This window comes from Passer montanus, unplaced genomic scaffold, assembly GCF_014805655.1.
Source record: "Passer montanus isolate IOZ18808 unplaced genomic scaffold, ASM1480565v1 scaffold21, whole genome shotgun sequence".
Lineage (NCBI taxonomy): Eukaryota > Metazoa > Chordata > Aves > Passeriformes > Passeridae > Passer > Passer montanus.
In genome coordinates, this window is record NW_024366703.1 from 2023792 (window position 1) to 2046339 (window position 22548).

Consider the following 22548-nt stretch of genomic DNA (forward strand, 5'->3'; position numbering starts at 1 on the left):
TTATTTCCATTATTATAGAAATTGTATGTTACATTAAATTCTTCCATATTCCATGTAGGGCTCCATATGTAAAGGTAAACCTTTACAGTATCTGAATACATACAGTATCTGAAATCCCATTAGGAAATTCTGTAGGAAAAATGGTTTTATTAGAAGGCATATATCCTTCATTCAGTAAGTGACTTTTATTTTCATTTCTCCTTGAGGCCTTAGTTTAGAATGATGTCCTGGTATACTAAGGCCACTTTTGTCTAGCGTTTGACTCTCATTAATCTAAACTTATTTGAATATTCTCAAGATGTGAGGTAGTTTTTTATCTCCTTCATTGCTTACCAGTTCAGCTCAGGCCCCAGAAATTCTTTTTCTCTCTCCTCTTTATGCTGTCCTTCCTTCCCATACAGAATGAGCAGTTTCTGCACACTGGGTCTTTCCTGTTTTCCTGGATCTAATTAATGTTACTTCAGTGGTAATCTCCCCTTCTCCAAGAATTTTTTTCACAGGAGAATTGCATATGAGATTGTTCACAACTGTTTGGGTCACAACTGAAGTGGTCCATTGCAAACCACTCTGGGATGAAATAAATTAATTGCTTTCAGAAGCATTAAAAACAGGCATGGGGATATTCTCAAGCTGCTCATGATGGCTCCTGCTTGCCTCTGTTATTGCAGGCTGTGCTAAGACTCCAAGCTTTATGGCCTCTCAACACACACACTATATCTACAAATCAGGACTAAGAGAGCTCCTAGTGTATGGAGCTGGGACAGATCTTGAGACATCCCCTTATCAATACTAAGACTCCAAGCTTTATGGCCTCTCACCACACACACATATCTACAAATCAGGACTAGGAGAGCTCCTAGTGTATGGAGCTGGGACAGATCTTGAGACATCCCCTTATCAATCATCTGATAAGGGGCATTGCCAAATTGGCTAAGATGCTTTTAATGTAACAGAATGCTCACACTGAAGTCCTTTTGTCTGTCTCCATTTCACAGGGTGGGAGTTTTGATGTTGCAGACAGGATGTTTCACAGTGTCAAGAGCACGTGGGAATCAGCATCAAGGGACAACATGAGTGACGTCAGGGAGCTCACCCCTGAATTCTTTTACTTACCAGAGTTCCTGACCAATGCAAATCACTTTGAACTTGGTAAGTTCTGGAAGGGACATAAGTGTTCCTCCTACCAAAAGCAAAGATCCAGATCATATGTTGAGAGTTGGTCTCTGGACTATGTGGATGAATCTTTCTAACCAGGAGATCAATTTTTATTCAAATAACACTGCAAGAATACAAGCTTCTGAAACTGGATTGTGTCAGAAGAACCAAGTTTCTAGCCCAGAAAAAGAAGCAAGTAGTTCCTATTAATTTCTGTGCAAAAGAATTACATGTTTTGTCACACAAAAGAGGAGTTTTCTATAACCAATCTAGTTGACTGCATTTGAAAGTTTGGCCTGTATTATCATATTTGTGTAACTATTGAAAATGTGTTCTTCTCTTGAAGATGTGTCAGCTGTTAAATGATGTTGGTGAAAGGTGGTTTTGGTTTTGTTTTTTTTTTTATCCTGCATGAAATCACAAGGTGATTAGTTTCCTAATGTCCTTATTCTCATCTTCAAATGTTCTGCACAGCTCACATGAACTTGATACATTTTCCCTGTCCTCAAGCACCATCACAATCCCCTCTGAATGTACACTGTCTCTAGGCCTTTCTGCATCCATAATGAAGGCTCAGAGACAATCCAGAAAAAACACTATTCAGAAATAGGCATGGCAGTCCTGGCTCACTTCACTTTTCAGAACTTTCACACCATTTGCAATGCAAAGCTGCTTTCTTTAATAGACACTGGCTGGTTAACAATTAAGGCAGAGGAAAAATACCTGAAGAATCATCCTGAATTTGTGACAGCAAAGGCAATTTAACCCATTGAAATCTAGCTATAATTGTATTTTAGGAATCAGTGAGATGAGGCATGCTAAAGATAGTAATGCTTATATTTCTGTGTAAGAACAAGGAAAAAAAACTGTTAGAAGTTTGTTGAAAGATAAGAAAGAATTAGGGTTGTTTCCTCCTGAGAGGAGGCCAAGAAACAAAGCCTGGCTGAAATCAAGATACAAGAATGGAGTGTGGGGACCCAAAGGGCACCAGAATCTTGCCAGTAGAGAGCAAATATACAGGAAGATTTTAAAATAGGCAAAGCAAAGGACCTGAATCTGTTGAGGTCTGCTAAACTGTATGGAAACTTGTGGTCCCAGAGCTGAACCTCAATTTAGATTTGAATTCATCCAGTTGCACAACACTGTGCTCTGAATTAAGAACATATGCTCACCTTCTGAAAGGAATCAGGTTGCAAAGGACTTGAGAACAAAATCCCTCTCGGTGGCTGCTTTGGTCGGAATATTTGGCAGTAAGGCCTGCAGGATTATGTATAAAAAGAAAGTTGTGCAAACACATTTGTCTTGTCTGTGTTTGCATTCTGTACTAAAAAGGCTTGTGCTGAAGACATGCATATTTTTACTGTGTTAGTGACAATTACTAGAATATCTTCTCACTGCTTTATCACTGGATCAGAAATCCCGGAACACCAGTTCTTCAGTCTTCTATGGCACTAAATTTGATGTTTTTCAAGTTTAAATTAGTGAAATTTAAATTTCACTAATCTGAAACTGCATGTGGGAAAATCACCTCAATTTCCTTTCACTTCAGTATTTTAGTAAAGTTGTTCCTATTTTCAATGTGTCTGATTCTTATTTTGGATTCTCCCTTTGTAATTCTTGCAGGCTGCATGCAGGATGGAACAGTGCTGGGAGACGTGCAGCTTCCTCCTTGGGCAGATGGGGACCCCCATAAATTCATTTTTCTGCACAGACAGGTCAGTGAATATAAAGATTTGTGACAAAATGCTGTCTGGGTCCCACTGAAAATGAAGCTCTGAAGACCAAAGTCAAATGAAAATGTTGGATCCGAATGCATCCTGCCTTTGTGAAGTTTGTGTTGGTTCTGAACTTTGCATGTCCGTTTCTTTACCTAACAATTTACCTTCAATCAAGGCAAACTTTCCAGACCAGATGTGGATTACATGTACGTTTGGGCATGAACATATCTCAGCCCACAAGTGTAAGAGAACATAATATAATGCACAGGAATTTATATGCATACAGTTCCATGTTGCTAACAAACTGTGTGCTTATTTAAATTATTTATTTCCATCTCTGAGTCATGCCAGAACTAAAGGTTCTTTTTTATTTTTGGGGGTTGGGATCGGGGAAACCTAATGTAATTCTCTGCCCTTAATGGAGTCAGCCTTGGCAATCTGAAAGCAAATAGCTCTAAGGTCCTGAGACTTACTGCAATTAGTGCTATCTATTAATAGTTAGAAAGTCTTCCATGTGGTGTCATCTGCTACATAAAAGTGAATGCAAGTGCAATTCTGTACGAAGATTGTTGCATTGAACTCAGACTTTGCAGCATAATATCTTGGTGCAAGTCTCTCTAGTGCTCCTGCATTACCCCATCAGATTTCTAAGGGTGAGCTGCACGTGTGAGTGCACACAGACTGTTGCTGTGTACAGCTGGGATGAATTTGTTTCCATTGGTGGGGCTAAACAAACAGTCCATGATTTTCAAGGCATTACATTATCCTGGTTTGTCACGTTGCTTCAGTTTTTGCCTCATGGGTTTTTCTCACCTCTGCTCTGTAGGTCCTGCCCTTGGGATTTCAACTTTCCCTCTCGATAATCACTTTGTAGGTTATTATGTCCAAACCTGTGCATACAACCATCTTTTCTATTTTGGTATCTCCAAATAAGCCTCTCTTCAGCTGACCTCTCCAAGTGCTAGTTTAAATCCTCTGACCTCCTTACTACCCTAACTACTACTTCTTTTCAACAAAACCAGGGTCATACTCATATTTTGTAAATACCTCACTTATCTTCATTAGTAGCAGCAACAATGCTCCACCTAAGTTACCATTACATTCATAGAATCATAAAATGGTTTGGGTTGGAAAGGACCTTAAAGATCTCTTAGTTCCAACACCTCTGCAGTGGGCAAGGACACCTTTCACTAGATGAGGTTGCTCAAAGCCCCATCCAACCTGACCTTGAATATTTTCAGGAATGAGGCATCCCCAACTTTCTCTGGGCAACCTGTTCTAAATTCTAAGCCCACTCTCACAGTGGGCAATCCCTTCCTAATATCTAATGTAAATCTACCCTCTCTGTTTTAAGCCATTCCCCTTTTTCCTGTCACTACATTCCCTTGTGAAAAGTTCCTCTCTGGCTTTCTATAGGCCTTCCTTTAGGTACTGGAAGGTTCCTGGTGCCACAAACTCTTTGGCTTGTGAATGACTGAGTATGAGAGAGTCAGTTCAACTCTGGTTTCATTCACACATGCTCAGGTTACTCCAGTTGGTGAACAGGGATATGATCTGAGCCTGCACTTGCTTACATTTTTTTGTGCAGTAACCCTGCTTCTGGATTTTGGTGTTTTTTTTTGTTTGTTTGGGGTTTTTTTTATGACTGTTGCTTATATAGTGTGACTGTTGATTATACAGTGAGATATTTCATCTTTTCATTTAAGAGATTAAGAGGCTCTCTTTAGTTTCTATTTTGAATTTATGACCTGAACTCTTCACTTAGAATCTGTGTCAGAAGAATAATGCTAAAAAATATTTAAAGTTAAATTTCTATCTTGCTTTACCTATTTTGAAATGGATAACTCTTGTTATGGGTTACCTACTAAAAATTTTATCTTAAATAATTTTGAAAATGCAGTTATCTCCCAAGGTTTGGGGGTTTTTTTGCTAAAGAACTGAAATGGAGATTAAAAGCCATGTTCAGAATGTGTCATTTCCTGTACATACACAGTAATAGGTATTACTGAGACAGACATCTCTGAAGCTGTGTAGAGAATGACTTAGAGGTTCAGAGCTCTGTTCACACCGAAAGCTGGTGGAATGGAAGAGAGGTCTGAGCTTTTGTCAGTGCCCATAACCACAGTTACTAGGAGGAAGGAGATCCTCATCTAAGTTTTGTGTGCACAGTAGACATGCTGCTGGAAGTACAGTGTTTGCTAAAATGAAGAATTGAATCCAATGAATGCCCCATCTCCTAACTATTGCAAATTGGTTTTGGCCATTGAGGTCAAATATGCAACAGCACCCTCATATTCCTCATTGGCTCCATGTAAGGCGTGGAGGTTGTGGGGCTGTCTGGTTCCTTTTGCTGCTCTGTCTTGTGGTCTTTCCAAGGTGCTCAGTCTCTGTTTTCCAGTTCCCCAAAGAAGGTAAAGGCAACACTGTCCTTCCCTACCAGCTGTGCTTCAGAACAAAGCCATGTATGACTGAAAGATGCTGCAATTTTACACTGATGCTTTTAAAATAAAAACACAGGGAGACATCTATTCTATTGTGGTTGTTTGGAGTGTAAGCTACTGAGCTCCTTACTGCTTGTCTAATGGTGAACACGCCAAAGGCACTTGGATGAAATGGAAAAATCTGCTTTTGCCTTGTGCTTTAGAGTAATGGTGCACTTTGCAAATCAAACTACAGTCATCACTGCATAGTATGGATTTGGTGTCACTGCAGAATGATCTCAGATTGTGTGAACTAGATTTGTTTTGGATGAAATGAAAGAAAAGCTGCACTCCAGTTGTGTGCTCCAGATGTTGGTAGCATTCAGCCAGCAGGAGCAATCTGGATTTAGTTGGAAGAAAAGCCCCCAGAGTGCATTTAATGTGGATACTGGGTGTTCTTTTCCATTTGTCTACAGAACTGCTTCCATGGGGCTGTACTATTTAATAACATTGGCACAGCTGATAAATTAATTTAAATCTCAAATAGGAACAGCTTAGCAAATGAAAGATCATGTTTATAGAATTGTGTTAATAATTTGCCAGTCCTCCTGATAAGATTTCCTGTACAGTCACTGCAATATTGTCTATATTGTCTCTTCAACCATAGTTGATAGTAGGTACTACACAGGGGACTGCAAGAAATCTTAATTAACCTGTCTGGGAGACTGTCTAACCCTGAAGTGAAGAGTCAGAGATCTTGAATTCTGAAACATGAAGGTTTCTGTCTCCTCTGATGATATCCACAAGGCTGGAGGGTACTAATTACTGGTATTGTGGTCATTTTTAGGAGGCTTCACAATGAGTTTGGTGCATAAAACAGATTGACGTTGACACTGTTCTGAGGTTTGACAATTGCTTTCAACAATATGAGAGCAAATAATTATTCTTGACATAAAACTCTGAACAGCTTCCTTTTTCATGCTTAATAAGTTAGGAATCTAGTCCACTAAATAAATGTATTTGCTTCCTCCCTAAACCACAAGTTCTCCCTCCTTGGCTGGGCTTGACATAGTGCTCAGTGAAATTCTGAGAGGCTGCACAGTTACAGCTTTGTTAGTTGCTTTGTTTTGCTTTGGCAGGAATGCCAGTCAAAATTTACAGTTTGTAATTCATGGACTAACTGCTTTTATTAATGAGTTCTGAGTCTGTCCAGGGACAGATTGTACACTGTGGCTGTGCTGTGAGCTGCCCTGTGATCGTTATAGCTGTGGGCACGGTCATTTACACCAGCTGCACTGGGCAACTGCCTGCTCTGTGAAATGAGCCATTGTTCTGGATCCCATTAGTTTGTTTATTTCTGCTGTGCTTTGGGTGGGCTGGTCTGCTTGGAAGACCTTTCACTGAACATCAGGGATTACTCAGTCAAATGATTCGGAGATAGAAAAGTGCTTTTAATAATGCTTGACAGTGCTGCTTGAATCATTGGGCAAGGCTGTCTGGGAAAGCACAAAAGTTTGGTGAGGCAGGTGATGGCAGCAGCAGTAGTATTTAGTGAAGCCTCACAGGAAAGACTGGCTAAACTGGTGCTGGGCACAGGTTCAGCTTGAACTTGTGTCCCCTGCTTATGAACTTGCTGTCTGGGTCTTCCAAGATCAAGTTTTCCTCTGTGATTGCATTGAGCTCTTTATGGAGCTCACATTTACGTGGATATATTACCTTGTAGCATCTCTTCCATTCTTCTTCAGTAGTAATTGTTTATTCTGGTCCTGTTAATCCATATGCCAATCACTGTGGGTGCCAAGATCTGTGGAATGCTTTAATTTTGCTTTGTGGAACCTACCTGTGTTGCCTCTGAGGATATTGGTGCTGGTGTCTGTTAAGTCAAACATGTGGCACCCTGTCCTTCTGTTTCCTGTGGGGGTCTAGTTTAGTCTCTTAGTGTTTTATGAAATTGTACTGAGAATGGTGATACTGGAGAAACTGAAAGTGTGATGACTTGCAGAGAATTTGTCTCCATCAAGGATTGGGAAGCAGCAATACATTTGTAATGGACACAGTCTGGCAAATTAAGTCATTTTGTTTTGGTTCCAGGCACTGGAAAGTGACTATGTCAGTGCCCACCTTCATCGCTGGATAGACCTTATCTTTGGCCACAAGCAGCATGGCTCAGCTGCAGTGGAGGCAGTTAACACCTACCACCCTTACTTCTATGGAGACAAGATAGACCTCAACAACATTAAAGATCCTCTGATTAAGGGCACTATCCTGGGATTTATCAGCAACTTTGGACAGATACCAAAGCAGGTACCACTTTATCATGAGAGTAGAGAACATAATCTTGATCTTACAGTATTTTTACCGCAAACCAGTAACAGTAACTTAAATCAGAAACACCATCTGATGTAAATCTGATGAAAGATGAGCTGTAGGCTTTTCCAGACTGTGCACTACATCAGTATGCACCCCCACTTTCTAGCCATGCTGCTCTTGTTGTGTCCCGTACAGCTGCAGCATCACCTCTGGGCTCTGCTCCTTCAGTACATTCACACAAGTAGTCACTAGTCTGGGAATGGGTATAGTCAATTAAATCCAGCTCAAAGTCTCACCTGTGTTTTCTTTCTTGTCCAGAATTGTTGGGATTAGCTTTCTGTCCCTCTGAGGGAGGGAGGGATGTAGTCTGATGAAAATGTAGTATGTGTAAGATTTTATTTTATTTAAGAGGTTTGGTGGTCCTGGAGTCTGTGATTAAGGACTTAAGCGGGTGTTTCTCCTGCATGGTCTTGCAAATAGAGATTTATTTTTCAATTATATTCCTTTGTTCTAGCTCTTCACAAAACCACATCCATCTAGGAATGCTCAAGGGAAAAGTTCAGCAGGGAGAGAGACTGGGCTGTTCCTTCACTCAAGTGGAATTCTTCCTCCTTTTGTGAGCAGTCTGCAAAACCTGAAGCTCTCACCAGTTACTATAAAAGGTGCTGCAGGGACTGTGTTCCATTTTCTGAGCTAACAAGTACACAATTTTTGGATAGCATGAATCTGGATTTTCAAGATCACAAAATTAGTCTCACAGCTTTGTATGGGTTGGTTCAATCAAGATCCCTCCTGCCAATTGTGATTTTTGTATCCTTGTATTAGGAATGGGTACTGAAAACTTCAAACTTCTATTGTAGAGTTTGGAACAATTTTTTTTTAAGTCATCCTCTCCACATGCATTTTTGCTGTCCACTGGAGAGGAGTGTTTCCACTACTGTGTGTGGAATCTCAGTTTCAGAGTGGATTTCTGTCTGAGGGCCTGGCCACAGCACTGAGCCCATATGTGAGACTTGCCAGCCTCACCACACAAGCTGTGCAAGGAGAAAAGTTAACATAACTGCTCTAAACACCACAGAATTAAATATTTTCTCTGTTTTGCCAGACTATCCCAAGGGAGCTATTGGGCACATTGTTCATACAGAGAAAGGCATTCTGGCTGTCGAAAAAAATAAGGTTTTGATTCCTCCTCTTTGGAGTAAAACATTCTGCTGGGGATTTGAGGACTTCACCTGCTGCTTTGGCACCTATGGATCTGAGAAGGTAAATAAGAAAAACTCTAAGAATTCAAGAAATTAGTTTTATGTTGTGATCTTTGACTGGTTTGGGCACCCATTTCAGAGGCTGTTGGGGAGCTGATTTCAGGGGATGCTGTACAGGACTTTCTCACAGTCAACCTTCTTGGGGAATCTCAAGCTGGATGTCCAAGATAGTGTAAAATGATTTTAAACTGCTTAAAAACATGGCATTCACCTCTAAATTATCTCAAGTTTTCCATCCAGTGATTGTGTTGTCCATAGGTCATAAGGACAACACAAGGTCTCCTGGTCACTGATTAGAAATTTCATTGTGCAGAAATTTCTGCTGGAATTAAGACAGAACCATCTGTCAATTCCCCTCTGGCTCCAGCATAGCCCAGTGCATTCATTCAAAATAATGAAGTTAATACTCTTAATTCTTTGCTGTTAAAAATAAATGGTCTATATCATCACATGGCTTGTTAGGACACTTGACAGATCTAGTTTCTTCCTCTGCCGTAAATACACTGATTTTTGGATGTATTTGGGACAATGCTATGCAAAGAATTCTGAGTTAGCTTAGTTACCAGAATAGCATAGGATGTAATTCAGCAGGATACTGACTTGGATATTTGTGCAAGTGGCATTCGTTTTGTTTTCACAGACATAACCAAAGTCAATGGAAATGAAAAAGCCATGAGATATATTTTAATTTCTGCACCCTGTCCAATAAAATCAGTGCTTAGCAGTTCATAGTGTTGCTGCAGGCATCAATTATTCAGTTTGTCACTTCAAAACTCAGGGTAATTCTGAGCATAGTGAGGTGATTACACAGACATTGTGAGTAATACTTGGGAGTTCAACTTGAGTTTTCTCTGGGTTAGCAGTGCCAGTGGACATGAGCTTATAAGAAACCTTAGTCCTTGTTGTAAGCAGGTAAAGGTTTGTTCTGTCTGTGGCAGGGGGTTTGTAGCTGTGCCGTCCAACTCCACCAGAATCATTGGCACCTGAATGTTGTCCCAGTTGTGTAGGCGAGAATGCAGAATGTGCAGGAGGATGCTTGTGCAGTGATTGTAGCAGTGTGTAATAGATCTGACACTGCTTTAGACTGATTTGGGTGCTGCTAACAGAGCACAGAATGGAATTTAGTGTTTTGTCTTCTGGCTTTTCAATCCAAATAAGGCAGGGTTTGAGGGCCTGGCAGTAACTTTGTTGGCAGTGGCCATCACAGCCTGAGACTTCTTTTTAATCTACTGGAATGTTTACCTTCTGTTACAATATTGTTGGCAAAATGAGCTTTCCTGAAGTTGTGTAGGAAGTGTGGCACAAAAGGAGTCAGGACCCAGATCTCCTAAGACATGAGATCCTGAGCTTTGTTCAGCATTCCTGTTTGGTCCCTGGAAGATGGCACAGCTGCATGCAGCCACAGCCTGTGCAGGTCCATCTGTTCACAGCTGTGCTCACACAGAGACTGGTTATGATGAGCTTTTCTTCCTTAGATTTAAAATATGGAAGGTCCGTTTTGAAAATTGAATCTGTCATTTGGTAATAATAAATACATAGTATCACCCAATGAGAATTTGACTTAAAGATGCGTTCTTGTACAGAATGTGACTACATTTGAGTGCATGGCAGATTGGGGAAAGTGCCTCTGTGCAGTGTGTCCTTCAGCAACTACCATCATCACATCTGGAACAAGCTCAGTTGTGTGTGTCTGGGAATTCTCCCTGGTCAAGGACAAAGTGAAATGTCTAAACCTGAGACAGGTAAGTACTGTGGCTTTTCTGCTAAAGAAACTTGATGAAACCCAGTAGATAAGGTTTTTATCTCTCAGATGATTGTCAGAAGAAGCACCTTTGTTGAATAAGAAGACAGGAAAAAAACAATAATAAACAGTATCATGTGACAGGAGGCAGGAGCTGATAATATGCCTTATACCAACAGCTCATAGCTATGAGTGCCACTTGGTGGATTTTTTCCCTTTAGTAGCATTTTCAAAGTTCATAATCGTAAAAGAAATAATGAAGATAAGGTGTATTTTCCTCTCTTGAAGTGCAGCCCTCGGGTTATTTTTAAAAACAAATATCACCTGGAGATGCTTATAATTTGTTCTGAGCTGCTACAGCAATGGACAGGATCTCTAAAACATCCCACAAACTTAACTGGTGGAGATGAAGGCTCAGCCAGGCAAAGCTGTTGATTCTTTTTTCTCAGCCTGAATTCAGAACATAAAAGGTTTATTTGTCACTCTGTGAGGGAGGGATGCATCCAATAAGAATGCTATAGTTTTTGTCCTCATAATTGAAAACCTTGAAGTGGTCTAATCCACCTTGTTGATTTAGAGTTCATCTATAGTCACCAACATGTAGACATGCTATTTCATTTACAAAATTGAATTCTTATGTAAGATTTGTGTGGTTCAGCTATGGTGAGTTCGCAGCTTTACAAGTAAAACTGGAATACACTGCTATGATATCTGGAAGGTAGCATGGGGCCTTTCTTCCCTAAAGAAATTAAGATACTCTTGATTTAAAAACTCTGCTGTTTTTAGGCAGACAAAGACATTGATCACCAAGGTTCCCAAGTGTTAGAAGCTTCTTCTGTTTGTTTGTTCTGGAGGGGTATTCAGATAATATTTCAGTGTTCTTCCTACATTAAGCCAAAACATATTTTACGTGTCGTTAAATGAAGTGAAAACTTCATTGTCTGCTGGAATGCCAAAGAAGTATTTAGATCTTCTTTTATCAGAAATTCCTGTTGGAATTTGTGTTGAAATTACACAATTGTGGGGGAAACTGTTTTAGAGCAGCCTCTCTTTTGAGGTTTATGATGTTTAATTCTGTAGAAAGAAATACGAGACAAGATCTAATGACCTTTTAATCCAGCTAGTTATTATTCCAAAGGAGGACATGAACATAGAAATATAAGAAATAGCAGTAGAGAAAAGAATAAGCAATAATTTTCATCAGCATCTAAACAATACCAGCTAGGGCATCAGTCTGAGTTTCAGGCAACCAAAGAAGGCTGTCTTTTATCTGGATTATAATGTCTTTCTCTTTAACAATCTAAAATCAGCTTTGCTGATGTGTTCCACTGTGATTAATTTGGTATTATCCAAAATCCACAAAGTGGTATGAGATCATGCAATGACAAATTTTGTATTTTTTCTTTATTTTGCCAGCAGAGTTTTTTTTTTCCTTTTTATGACTGTCTGGACTGGATGTAAACTTGAACTATGGTTCTAAATGTCTTCCAGTGAATTACTTTCTACTTTCCTGTAATTCACTGTTTCATGGCGGCTGCTTTTTCTGCTGAACAAAAAAAATTCCTGAGAGAGTGAGCTTTGCTTAAGAACAGCTTATGTGCTATAAAGTGGATGCTATTCACTTACCAGCTGTCCCATGGGACTGACACATTCTGGTTTGGAATGTAGTAAAGTACAGAAACTATATTTCTGCAAAAAAAGTAGCTTTTGCCTCTCTAGTGGGATCTGCTTCCACAGTTTTGTGGAACACTAAAGATTGAGCATAATTGCCTCAGTATTGATCCTTGCAATTTACTAGCGCAGGGATCTGTGCGATCCAGTTGCCATAATTTCTGGGCCAAACAAAACACTTGAGCAAGGTGTGCTCTCTGCCTCACAGACCTCTCAGGAAGGTGTGGAGCATATCTGTAATGTGTCTGTGTCCTTGTCAGCTAGTTAAGTTGAATGGTCAAACTTGGTTTAAGCTTTCATGGACTGAACATCCTTGCAGTGAAGCTGGCTTTCTTTTTTGTCTTTTGATATTTGTTAAAATACCTTGGAGAGAGGCCTTGAGATCTTTATGCAAATATGCTGCAGGATATTTCCCAGTAAGGAAAAACCTGTCAATCTTTGCAGAATGATAATGAAAAGATGTAGGGAGTCAAATGCATGAGACTTTTTTCATGAATGTGCATTGAGATTGCTGGGTTGAAGATGATATTGTAATTGTGTGCAGGTCTATCCATCTCTTCCACACTCAGCTTGTATTTAAAGTGTTTCACTGCCAAGTAGGATCTTCATGGATTAAAATAAAAGAGAAAAAATGTTTTAGTGAAACTTCTGCAGGAGCTTAGCTTAGCTTGATTTAGCAGTTTGGATGCTTTCACACAGAATATGTTTTCTTTTATGCTTTGGAGAGAGGGAATTTTGAGCCCTTGAACCAGTCTTGTCCCAGCCCTTTTTGCAGCAGTCTTGTACAGTTCTCAAGTGTAGGTACTTGATTATGCCCAGTCCTTTGTAAAAACATGTTCTACAGCCAGTCCAAAGCTATCACTGAGCCTTCTTTTCCATGTTTAGGTGAGAGTATTTCTGACCTCAAAAAAACACAGTTAGAGACTTAATTTTGTGCCAGTATTTATAGCTGACGGTTCTTGTGAACGGAATAAGTCTCAAGCTGAAAGTCATCCCTCACAGTTGTGGGTCACCTTCAGTAATACAGAGCCTGCTGCAACTCAGCTTCTTCACAGTGGATTAAAGTTTGATTGTTGTTGTCCTGGTGACCTTGGCAAGTGGGAGCATGTATTAGCGAGCAAGAGTTCAGTCTCATACTCACGTGCTGGGAAAGAGTGCGAGGTGTGTCCAGAGCTGAACTGAGATAGAATCTAGAAATGTACTAATAATGTCATAAAAAAAAGCCAGCAAGCAATATGCATTTCCTTTGAAAACCAAAAAATAAAACTGGTGGGTCTGATTTTTCACAGTAAGGCAGCAAAAAAACAAGCCCTGAAAGGCTTTTTAGGAAGGCTGTGAAGGACTTTTTCTCTGTTGCCCTACAGGTTTTGCTGTCATTTACTGTGGTTACATAGCAGAAGTCTACACTGCTGTCACTTGAGAACACTGAATAAAACAACTTTTAGCAGCATACTTTAATCCATGCCTTCTATCTGTGCTGTTAAATCGCCTAAAACATGTTTCTTTTTAAAAAAAAAACTGTTTAAATAAAGCTAAGTTTAACTGAGCACTCCTTATGTCTCTGAACCTATAAAACAACAACAACAAAAAGAATGTTGTGTGAAGATGAAAATGAAAGGAATTCCTACATGGATTTAAAGCAAGAATTCTCCATAAATGCTGTTTCTCCTCTTAAACAATATTAGACATGTGTTAATACTTGTTCAGATACACAGAAAGATAAGACTCAGAAGATTACTGAATTGCATCTTGATAAATTGTATTTCAAATTAGACTTGTTCAGATACACAGAAAATAAGACTCAGAAGATTACTGAATTGCATCTTGATAAATTGTATTTCAAAAAGTTTTTTAAATATTGAAAATTTTCCAACTGTAAATTTTAGCTAAAATTGCATGGACTGAAGTGAAAAATTACTTTTTTCTTGCTGAGCACAAAGCACTGTCTTGGAGTCTGAGGAGTAGGCCAAGGGACCTGAATCACTGTGTAATTTGGGCAAGTCATAACCTCTTGGACCCTCAGCTTTCTTCAACTATGAGTTGAGGACAAGGATGCTTCTGTGTAATATCCTTTGGTATTTCCCCCTCATTCCCTCTTCAGTTCTCCCAAGAATGACTAGGTTGCTTGTTCTTACTAAGCAAATGTGGCAGGACCGTGGTTCCCCAGTAAATTACCCTCCATCTGCTCTGGTCTGTTGGTTGATTTTTCCCCACCAGGCTCTGTATGGACACACTCAGGCAGTGACCTGCCTTGCTGCATGTGTAACCTACAGCATCTTTGTGAGTGGCTCCGATGACAGAACCTGCATCATCTGGGACCTGAACCAGCTGAAGTTCATAAAGCAGCTTCCTGCCCACGAGGAAAGCCTCCGTTCTGTTGCCATCAACAATTCAACAGTAAGATCTTCATTTATCATCTTTCTTCTGATGCATCCATGAGCATTTCATGATAACGTAATGGGTGCTTTTCCCAACATAAAAACATCCTGAGAGTCTGATACATTGATTTTTTTTCTTTCTACTGAGATTGCTAATAGTGTTCTTAATGATGAGAGGCGAGCACTAAAAGCAACATCTTAGACTGAGTAGCTAAGTAGCTAAGAAGCATCTGTGGATAGATAGATAGCAGGATTAAACAACTTTTACTTTACGAGCATGAAGCATTACCCTAGTACCTCCTGGATTTGGCTCACCCATAACCTTGTTGCCCTTGTTATTTCATTAATTTCTGCGGACATTCATGCAGCAGAACCACATCTGAGCTGCACATTCATGCAGCTAAGACATGTTAGACTGCAGTTTGCCAGCTCAGGTGACAACTGCCTTACACATTTGCAGTGATATGTTGGCTTTTTCCTTTCCTTTCTACTCCCAGGTGCAGGGAGCTCCTGGTAGCAGTGGGTATAAATCTGTTGAATTCTGTACCTGGCTAGAATTGCATGCATGTTGATAGAAAAATATTATATGTTGGATTTTACTGTAAACACGCTGGGTAAGATTTTTTTCTCCCAACCTTTTACCTCCCAAAAATGTTGCTTTGATATTTGTTTGGTTTTTTTTGTTTGTTTGTTTTGTTTTGTTTTTTGTTTTTTTTTCTCTCTGCTAATATAGTAGAACGGGGTTTCAGCTGCTCAGACAATTCAAGGTTGAATCCAGTCCTGGATAGTGTACAAAAGCAAAATTGAGGTCATAGGAATAAGAAACCAGGCAGATATTCTCTACTTGGTCTGTGCCAAACAGTCATCTCCTATCAGAGCTTTATTAACCATGCAGTCTGATGGCTAGCAAATAGAGGGTGGGAATTAAGTTGTCTATTCAGTGCCGGCTCAGCTCCCAGTCCCAGCAGTCCTGGTTAGTGTAAAGTGGCCAGTGGCCTCAGCAGGCCAGTTCAGAGTATCTTGGTGGTCCCTTATGAAGTGAGTTGAAGCAGAGCTAAGCATTCAGAAATGAAGGGGAGAGCTGGCACAGAGCTGCTTGAGATCCCAAGGGGACAGATTTCTCTCTCTGCCAGCACAGCAGCCTCTGCAGGTATCTGCTCTCCTGGAACTGTCCAAAAATGAGACAGTCTGTGCCAGGAACAGTCTGGTGACTGATCTCCACTTTATTGCAGTGCAAATGGTTAAGCTGTTTGGATAATAGTATATCAAAAGGTTCACTTAATATAGGAAAAAACCATAGAAAAGTATGACTGAAGCTTCAAGGAAAAAAAAAGGTCCATATCTTGTGGATGAAAAAATTCTTTTTGACATTATCAAAACAGAACACTTCTGAAATGTAATTTTTGTTTAATTCTTCTCTATATATTTTGTAAAGCTGCATGAAAATAGAAACAAAGTGTTTCCATCGTGTTACAGTGTTTTGATTGACACAAAATTGCAGGATTGGTAGCAAGGGTTTTTTCCTGAAAAAATTCAGAATGGTTTAAAGCAAAGTTTTGAAGAAAAAAAAAAAAAACAAAAAACAGTGAAATAAGAACCCAGATATGCTCTTCATTACATGTTTGTTGGAGTTGCTTGAGCATCTGGAAATGCCATCTATAGATCCAAACTTCATGGTATTTGTGTAGCGTAGACACAAAATAAGAACTGTCCCAAAAAGTTCATAAACTAAGGAGGATTGTAAAAGCTTGCTGTAATTATTTCAGTTAGTTTTAAATCCCTGATCCAGACTTGAAAAGCACTGTAGATTATTGCCAAATGCCTGGACATCATGTACTCTCATGCAGATAAGGTAGCTGAAATTTAATCTCTTGAATTATTGGCAGCTCTGTTTTGAACATGCTATCATTTTTTATCTCCAGAATTCTGCCCAGCAGTGTGAAGAGCCCTGGCCCCAAATGAGGCAGGGGTGAAGTAAGCTGTTAGTTGACTTAAACCAGATGCATGCTGCTAATTTAAGGGCACACTGTCCTTTCTCAGAATGAGATTACTTTGTTGTTGAGCTTCTATTTAGCTGATTCTAACTATGGATCAAGAGTAGAAAAGTCATGTAGAATTTCAATTAATAACTTGATCAAAATGCACTTTTGATTAGATCATTTATAATTGCAGCACTGGCTCTTGGTTCTTCGTGTTTCTCTAAGGACTTACCTGTGTATTTGCTCCTTAAAAGCAGCCTCTGGTAAGGCTGCACCTGCATGGAGTGGAGGGGAGAGGTGCAAAGGATGTTTTCTGCATCCCAAGTGCAGGTCACTGGATGCACAGCTGGTCACTGGTCAAATGCAGAACACAGTGTAGAAATGCGATGACAGTGAGCTCCCTGTGAGGGGCAGAGGAGGATTGTGAAATCACCAAAGGCTTTGTAGCTAAGCAGGTGAAAACCATGTCCTTGTTTCAGGGAATGCTTATTTGTAAAACTTATAAGAGCTGGTTCTGGCCCAGAACCCGTGCTAGGCACTGCTTGTGAACAGCCCTTGTCCCTGGTGGTAGCTGGGTTAGACTGTCAGTCTGCTTTTTTTACTTAAAGCCTGGATTTTATGGAAAACAGAAAGGTAACATTTCATTAAATATTTTCATTTAAAATGTGGGGAAAAAACTCTTTTTCTGCATTATCTTGCTAAATCTGAGACAGATATTTCAGGTTTCTGTGATGTAAAAATGTCAGAATTTTTAATAGAAAAAAAAGTCATTTTTACTTTGTCTGCTTTATATATTCTGCCCAGTAGAAAAAACAATGGCCAGAATTTACATCAGAGCAGTTCAGCAATTTCTAATCAGCATTTAAAAGTTATGTGGAGGATGAGTGTAGGACTTTGAGACACTGCCTCTTGCTGTGTTACAGGGTGACATTGTCTCTTGTGCGGGATCTCGCCTGTACCTGTGGACAGTCAATGGCCAGCTCCTTGCAAGCACCAGCACTGCCTGCAGCCCCACCTGCCACATTGCTTGCTGCTGCTTTGCTGAAGTGATGGACTGGGACACACGCAGCATCATCATCACAGGAAGCACAGATGGAGTGGTGAGGGTAGGTGGATGGGAGAGAGGAAAAGGAATCGTCAGTCACTGTAGACCAGAGGTAGATATTTTGTATTCTAAATGGAAGGAGAGAGCTGTTAAAAGCCCATGCCACTTTCTTAACAGTGCAGGAGAGGGTAGAAATGAAAATCAGAATAAAATATTGGCTTCCTATCAACTTTTATCCTTCTGACAAGAAGACTGCTTGCCATACAGGAAGAATTTTGAAAATATCCTTTCCATTCTGGGGTGATTCTGAAAGCAGCAATTCTATCACTCCTCAGAAACATTTGAATATGGTTTCTGAGAGTTCACAGTTCAGTATATTAAGACCTACTTTCTCATGAGTAGGAATTCACTGCCAATTCTGCCTCCAGTGTGGTAGGTAAACTTCCTGGGTTACTGGGATTTTTGATAGTGTGTCAGCCTTGCAACCCCAGCAGCTCCTTGCATGCATTCCTCCAGTGTGACACCCTGCAACACAGTGACTGAGAGGGAGACAACTGCGAAATCCTGCTGTTAGAAGCCCAGTTCCCAACCCCTTGCTGGGAAGCAGGAGCTGAATCTTTCTCTCATTGTTACGAGCCATGCTTTTTCCATTTTTACCCCCTCAATGGCACAGCTGTGGAAGACCAAATACAGCAATACCCCCGAGCAAGGTGCTGGACTGAGAGCGCAGAGCGGTGTGATGGAAGAGCCAGGCAGCACAGGTATGACCACAGCGTGGGCTGGAAATGCAGGGGGACCCAGTGCTGAGAGCCTTGCTTGGTGGTGAGGAGGAAGAGGGGGTGCGAGCACCATGGTGTGAAGGGGAGATGGTGTGGGCAACTGGTGCAGTCTTACTGTGACCAGCAACAGTGGTGGGTGGCAACTGCCCCACCCTGGTGACAGAGAGCACACCTGAGCCAGCCATCTCACAGGCACACCCAGATGAAGCTGAGGGCTTTTTCACAGGCTCCCCCGTGGGTTCTGTCAACCTCAGAAGACCTTTCTGCATGAACCTGTAAGCCAATGGCTGGAAATATTCCTGGCTCCAGAAAGGCCACTGCCTTGGCACCTCTGCTGATGGCCTGTACTAAAGTATCCTGGCATCACGTCAGAGGGGGCAGTGCCAGATCCTGCTCTGGCACAAAACAGAGAAGTTTGCTGTCTTTGCCACCTTAAAAGAAGTCAGAGGTCCTTCAAACTGGTGGGAGGCCAGCAGCAGGCCCTAGTGCTTGGAGCTGTTTATTCAAGGCTGTGTGCAGCTGAAGCTGATACCATGGAGTTCTGGCAAGGCTGAGGTTAATGAGATGGTGGGACTATGGTGCTGACTGGAACTAAAAACAACTCAAGCTCACTTCTCTGTTCCAACAAATGCAGGAGCTGAAACCTGCCAGAAATCTTTAAAGGCACATCCTAAATAGCACAGATTTCTTCTTTTCCCAGTGTTTTTTCTAAGAGAAAGGGACTGTGATGTTATTATGTATAATTTACTCCACTTATTTGCTGTGGTCCTCATTACAGACATTCTCTATTACTTCAATTTTAGGCACACAATTTGCTTAAATATAGAACTATAGATGTAACATCTGCAAAAAAAAAAAAGATATTATACAGTAATTGGGCATTACCACAGAGATCTTCAGAAGTGCTGTTCATGGAACTTGGCATCAGCATTGCTTAAATTGTTGTGTGAAAATATTTCCAATATGCCTCTGTATGTTTAATGGCCTAACCAGATGCTTCTCAAACACCTTGTCATCCTCTGAGTAGCCAGAGACAGATGCTTCTGGGAAAGGTGTAAGAACACCTGAGATGCCAGATGTGGGATAGTCTGGCTGTGGTAACTTCATATTTGTTTCTGTTCTCATCTCTAGTCAAAGATTGTTTTGTCAATAACTCAAAGCAAAAGATTTAACATTCTTTCCAAAATTCCTGTGGTATTCTGTAGTCATTTTGTGGATTCTCTTTACCTATAGAGGTAAAGAGAATAGAAAAGAATAGAAAAGTCTCCTTTTATTTAAGAATTTCTGAAGTTCTTGTCTATAACTTCCCATGGCAGCTCTTTCCAGACATAATTGCATTTGAATGTTTTTGAACAGATTGACATTTTAGCTATTTGTAAAATGAATATCTTAAGCAGTTTTCTAAATGAGGACTTAAAAGCCATCCATGGGAGCACAGCAGAACACTCTTGTTTGTGTTTTTTGTCCAAGAGGACTATAAAAGATTTGTGCCCACCCCACGTATCCAGTGATATGTAGAGACAACACCTGTTTGCACATGAGCATAAGGCTGTGTGTTTTCAGAGGGATACAGAAACAGCATTTTTTTTAATAAAGAATTGAAAGGTGTAATCAAAACAGGGTCATACTCCCTTAAACTATTCAGATGACTACAGAATTATTTGAAATGACCAAATATTCCCACATCTCATTCTGTGCATTAAAGAAAATAAAATTAATACAAAACACAGTCATTAGAAAGACCAGAGTAACTGTGATTGAGTTATGTTGTTAGGTGTGTGTATATATGTGTGTGTATGTGAAATGTCCACAGCATTTAATTATTGGTTTTGTTATGAGCAGATTTAGATAAGTTGATAATACCAGGGCTTTATGTAATTTCTTTTTACTAGGCAATTATAGGCTGTATTATATCCTGGCAGCAAAGTATTGTGGGGCATCTTATTAAGCACGGAGCCAGTGAAAACTGATGAACAATTTTGCTGAACTAGGCATGCAATTTAGAAAGCAATAATACACAAATCCAATTTAGCACACAATTGATACCACCGCACGTCAGCACATGTAACTATCATAGCCACAAATTAAATTGGGATGGGCCTATTTTGCAACAGCACAGGCCAAGATTAAATATATTTGTTCTCAACTTAACAACTTGCTGACCGTAAATAATAACAATCTCATCCGTGCTGCCCCCTAGACACTTTCTAAATATTTATTTGTAAACCACACAACAGGTAACAAGTGTGGAAAACATCTTGTTCTCTGCCGGGAGCTGAATCCCAGCACTGCCCTGACTGGCAAGGCGAGCAGGACGAGCCCGGCGGTGACGGCGCTGGCCGTGTCCAGGTAGGGCCACTGCCCACCAGAGGGGCCCTGGGGCTGGGTTGGGGCTTTTGAGAGCTCAGTTGGACCTCTTGTAGCCAAAAGCAGCCCCTCAAGGAGCTAGCCTGGCGAGCTGCATTAATGAATGATGTTGGGGAGTCATTGGGTAGGTAGGAGACAAGACAGGAGCAATAGCAGGTTTTGGCAAGAATAGTTGTAGAACTTAGTAGCTGCTACACCATCTCTTCAACACAGAAATAACTCCTATCTAGGAGTTGTTGGAGATGCTACCTCCTTAAATGTACAAAGGGAGTTTTTGGCCAAAAGACAACATTGTTGTTCAACTCCTCTCAGTTTGTACAGGCCAGCAGTATTTTAGTTTACTGAAGCTCCTCCCACAGTCAACTGGCTGTAATATTTGTTATCTCCTACTCCAAGATGTTTTAATGTACTGTAAAAAACTTACTGTCTCTTTTTCTGAAAGTGTTGAAATTTTGATAGTTGATAAAATGTTCCCGCGTTCTGCATGCTCAGCTTTAGAGCAGTTAGTGTGATGTTGATGTTCATTGAAAGGGGGAACGTTCAGGGTGAGGGTTACTTTCATTAGTGTGGGTGGCACTGCATGCAGCAGAGATTTCATTGGCTGAAGCCAGGACATCATGCTAACAAGTCTGAATTCTGATTCTGGACAGCAGATAGAATCCCAGAGAAGGGTGAGAGCTTCTGATCTGGTTAAGTTGTCCCCAGTTCACCCACTGAACTCTAGGAAATTTCGGATCCAATTCTAAGCTCAATCTTTGAAGTACCAAACTCTGAATATTCTCTAACATGGGTCTTCAATTTCAACTTTAAAGATAATGTACACCCCTGGATATTGCATCCTCCTAATTGCTGCACATACAGGAAAAGCCTTGATCCTGTTTGTGTCTTCTTCTTAAACATGGTTTTCTTTGTCTTTTTCTCTCTTCCTCAAGAAATTCCTCCAAGCTCCTGGTTGGTGATGACTGGGGAAGACTCTACTGCTGGTCTGTGGATGGGTAGGAAGAAACAGTCAAGATTTCTTGGTTTTTCAACCCTTTGGATGGAGAGAAAATTTATCCTTCAGAGCACAAGAGAAGCAGAGAAGCTGGAAGCCTCTGGTTGGGGACTGAATCTTAAGGGAGTTGTTGGACTGACCCTGCAGTCAAACATAATTTAAATTAGACACTGGACCCCAAAGTTGTGAGAGAAACTGACAGATATGCACACAGACAATGAGATTTTTGTAGTATTTGTCTTGGGAAAACTTTTGTATTTAAAATGTTATTTTAGATACTGAATTTGACATAATACATTTTATTTCACAAATATTATTTAGCAAATAAAACTGCCTTGATTATGGCAAAGAGAAGTGTAGCTTAATAATAACATATTGTATTTTTAATATAATGAGATAAAAAATACTCAGGCTTCAAACAAGTAAGTGAGTATGTCCCAGTATTTTTTGTTCTTAACTGACATGAAGAATATTAACATCTCCGTTCTTATTCTTCCCTTCTCCCTGACTTTGCATAAAAATATATGCATGCCTTTTGAAAAGCTATTTTGTTTGCAAAGTGCAGTTTGGAATTCCCAGCCTGACACTGGTGCCTTTATCCAGCCCCACTGTGAACATGTGTTATGGTGCAATGTTTCCCATCTCTGACTTTATAATAAGGCAGGCAAAATGTATGGAATTGATGAGGAGAAAGATCTGACATGGCTGGTCAACATATTCATTAATTTT

General features: G+C 40.3%; 1 protein-coding gene across 1 annotated transcript in view; it reads left to right on the forward strand.

Moving 5' to 3' along the window:
* Positions 1-22252, forward strand: part of WDFY4 (WDFY family member 4) — a 132330-nt gene extending 110078 nt beyond the window's left edge. Inside the window, exons 56-66 of the mRNA XM_039709353.1 lie at positions 996-1149; positions 2779-2870; positions 7385-7597; positions 8118-8265; positions 8709-8866; positions 10449-10607; positions 14495-14674; positions 17558-17740; positions 18353-18440; positions 20696-20807; positions 21758-22252. Coding sequence (XP_039565287.1) covers positions 996-1149; positions 2779-2870; positions 7385-7597; positions 8118-8265; positions 8709-8866; positions 10449-10607; positions 14495-14674; positions 17558-17740; positions 18353-18440; positions 20696-20807; positions 21758-21824 — 1554 coding nt within the window. The 3' untranslated portion in view covers positions 21825-22252. The remainder of the gene's footprint in view (positions 1-995; positions 1150-2778; positions 2871-7384; positions 7598-8117; positions 8266-8708; positions 8867-10448; positions 10608-14494; positions 14675-17557; positions 17741-18352; positions 18441-20695; positions 20808-21757) is intronic.
* The last annotated feature ends 296 nt before the right edge of the window (positions 22253-22548 follow it).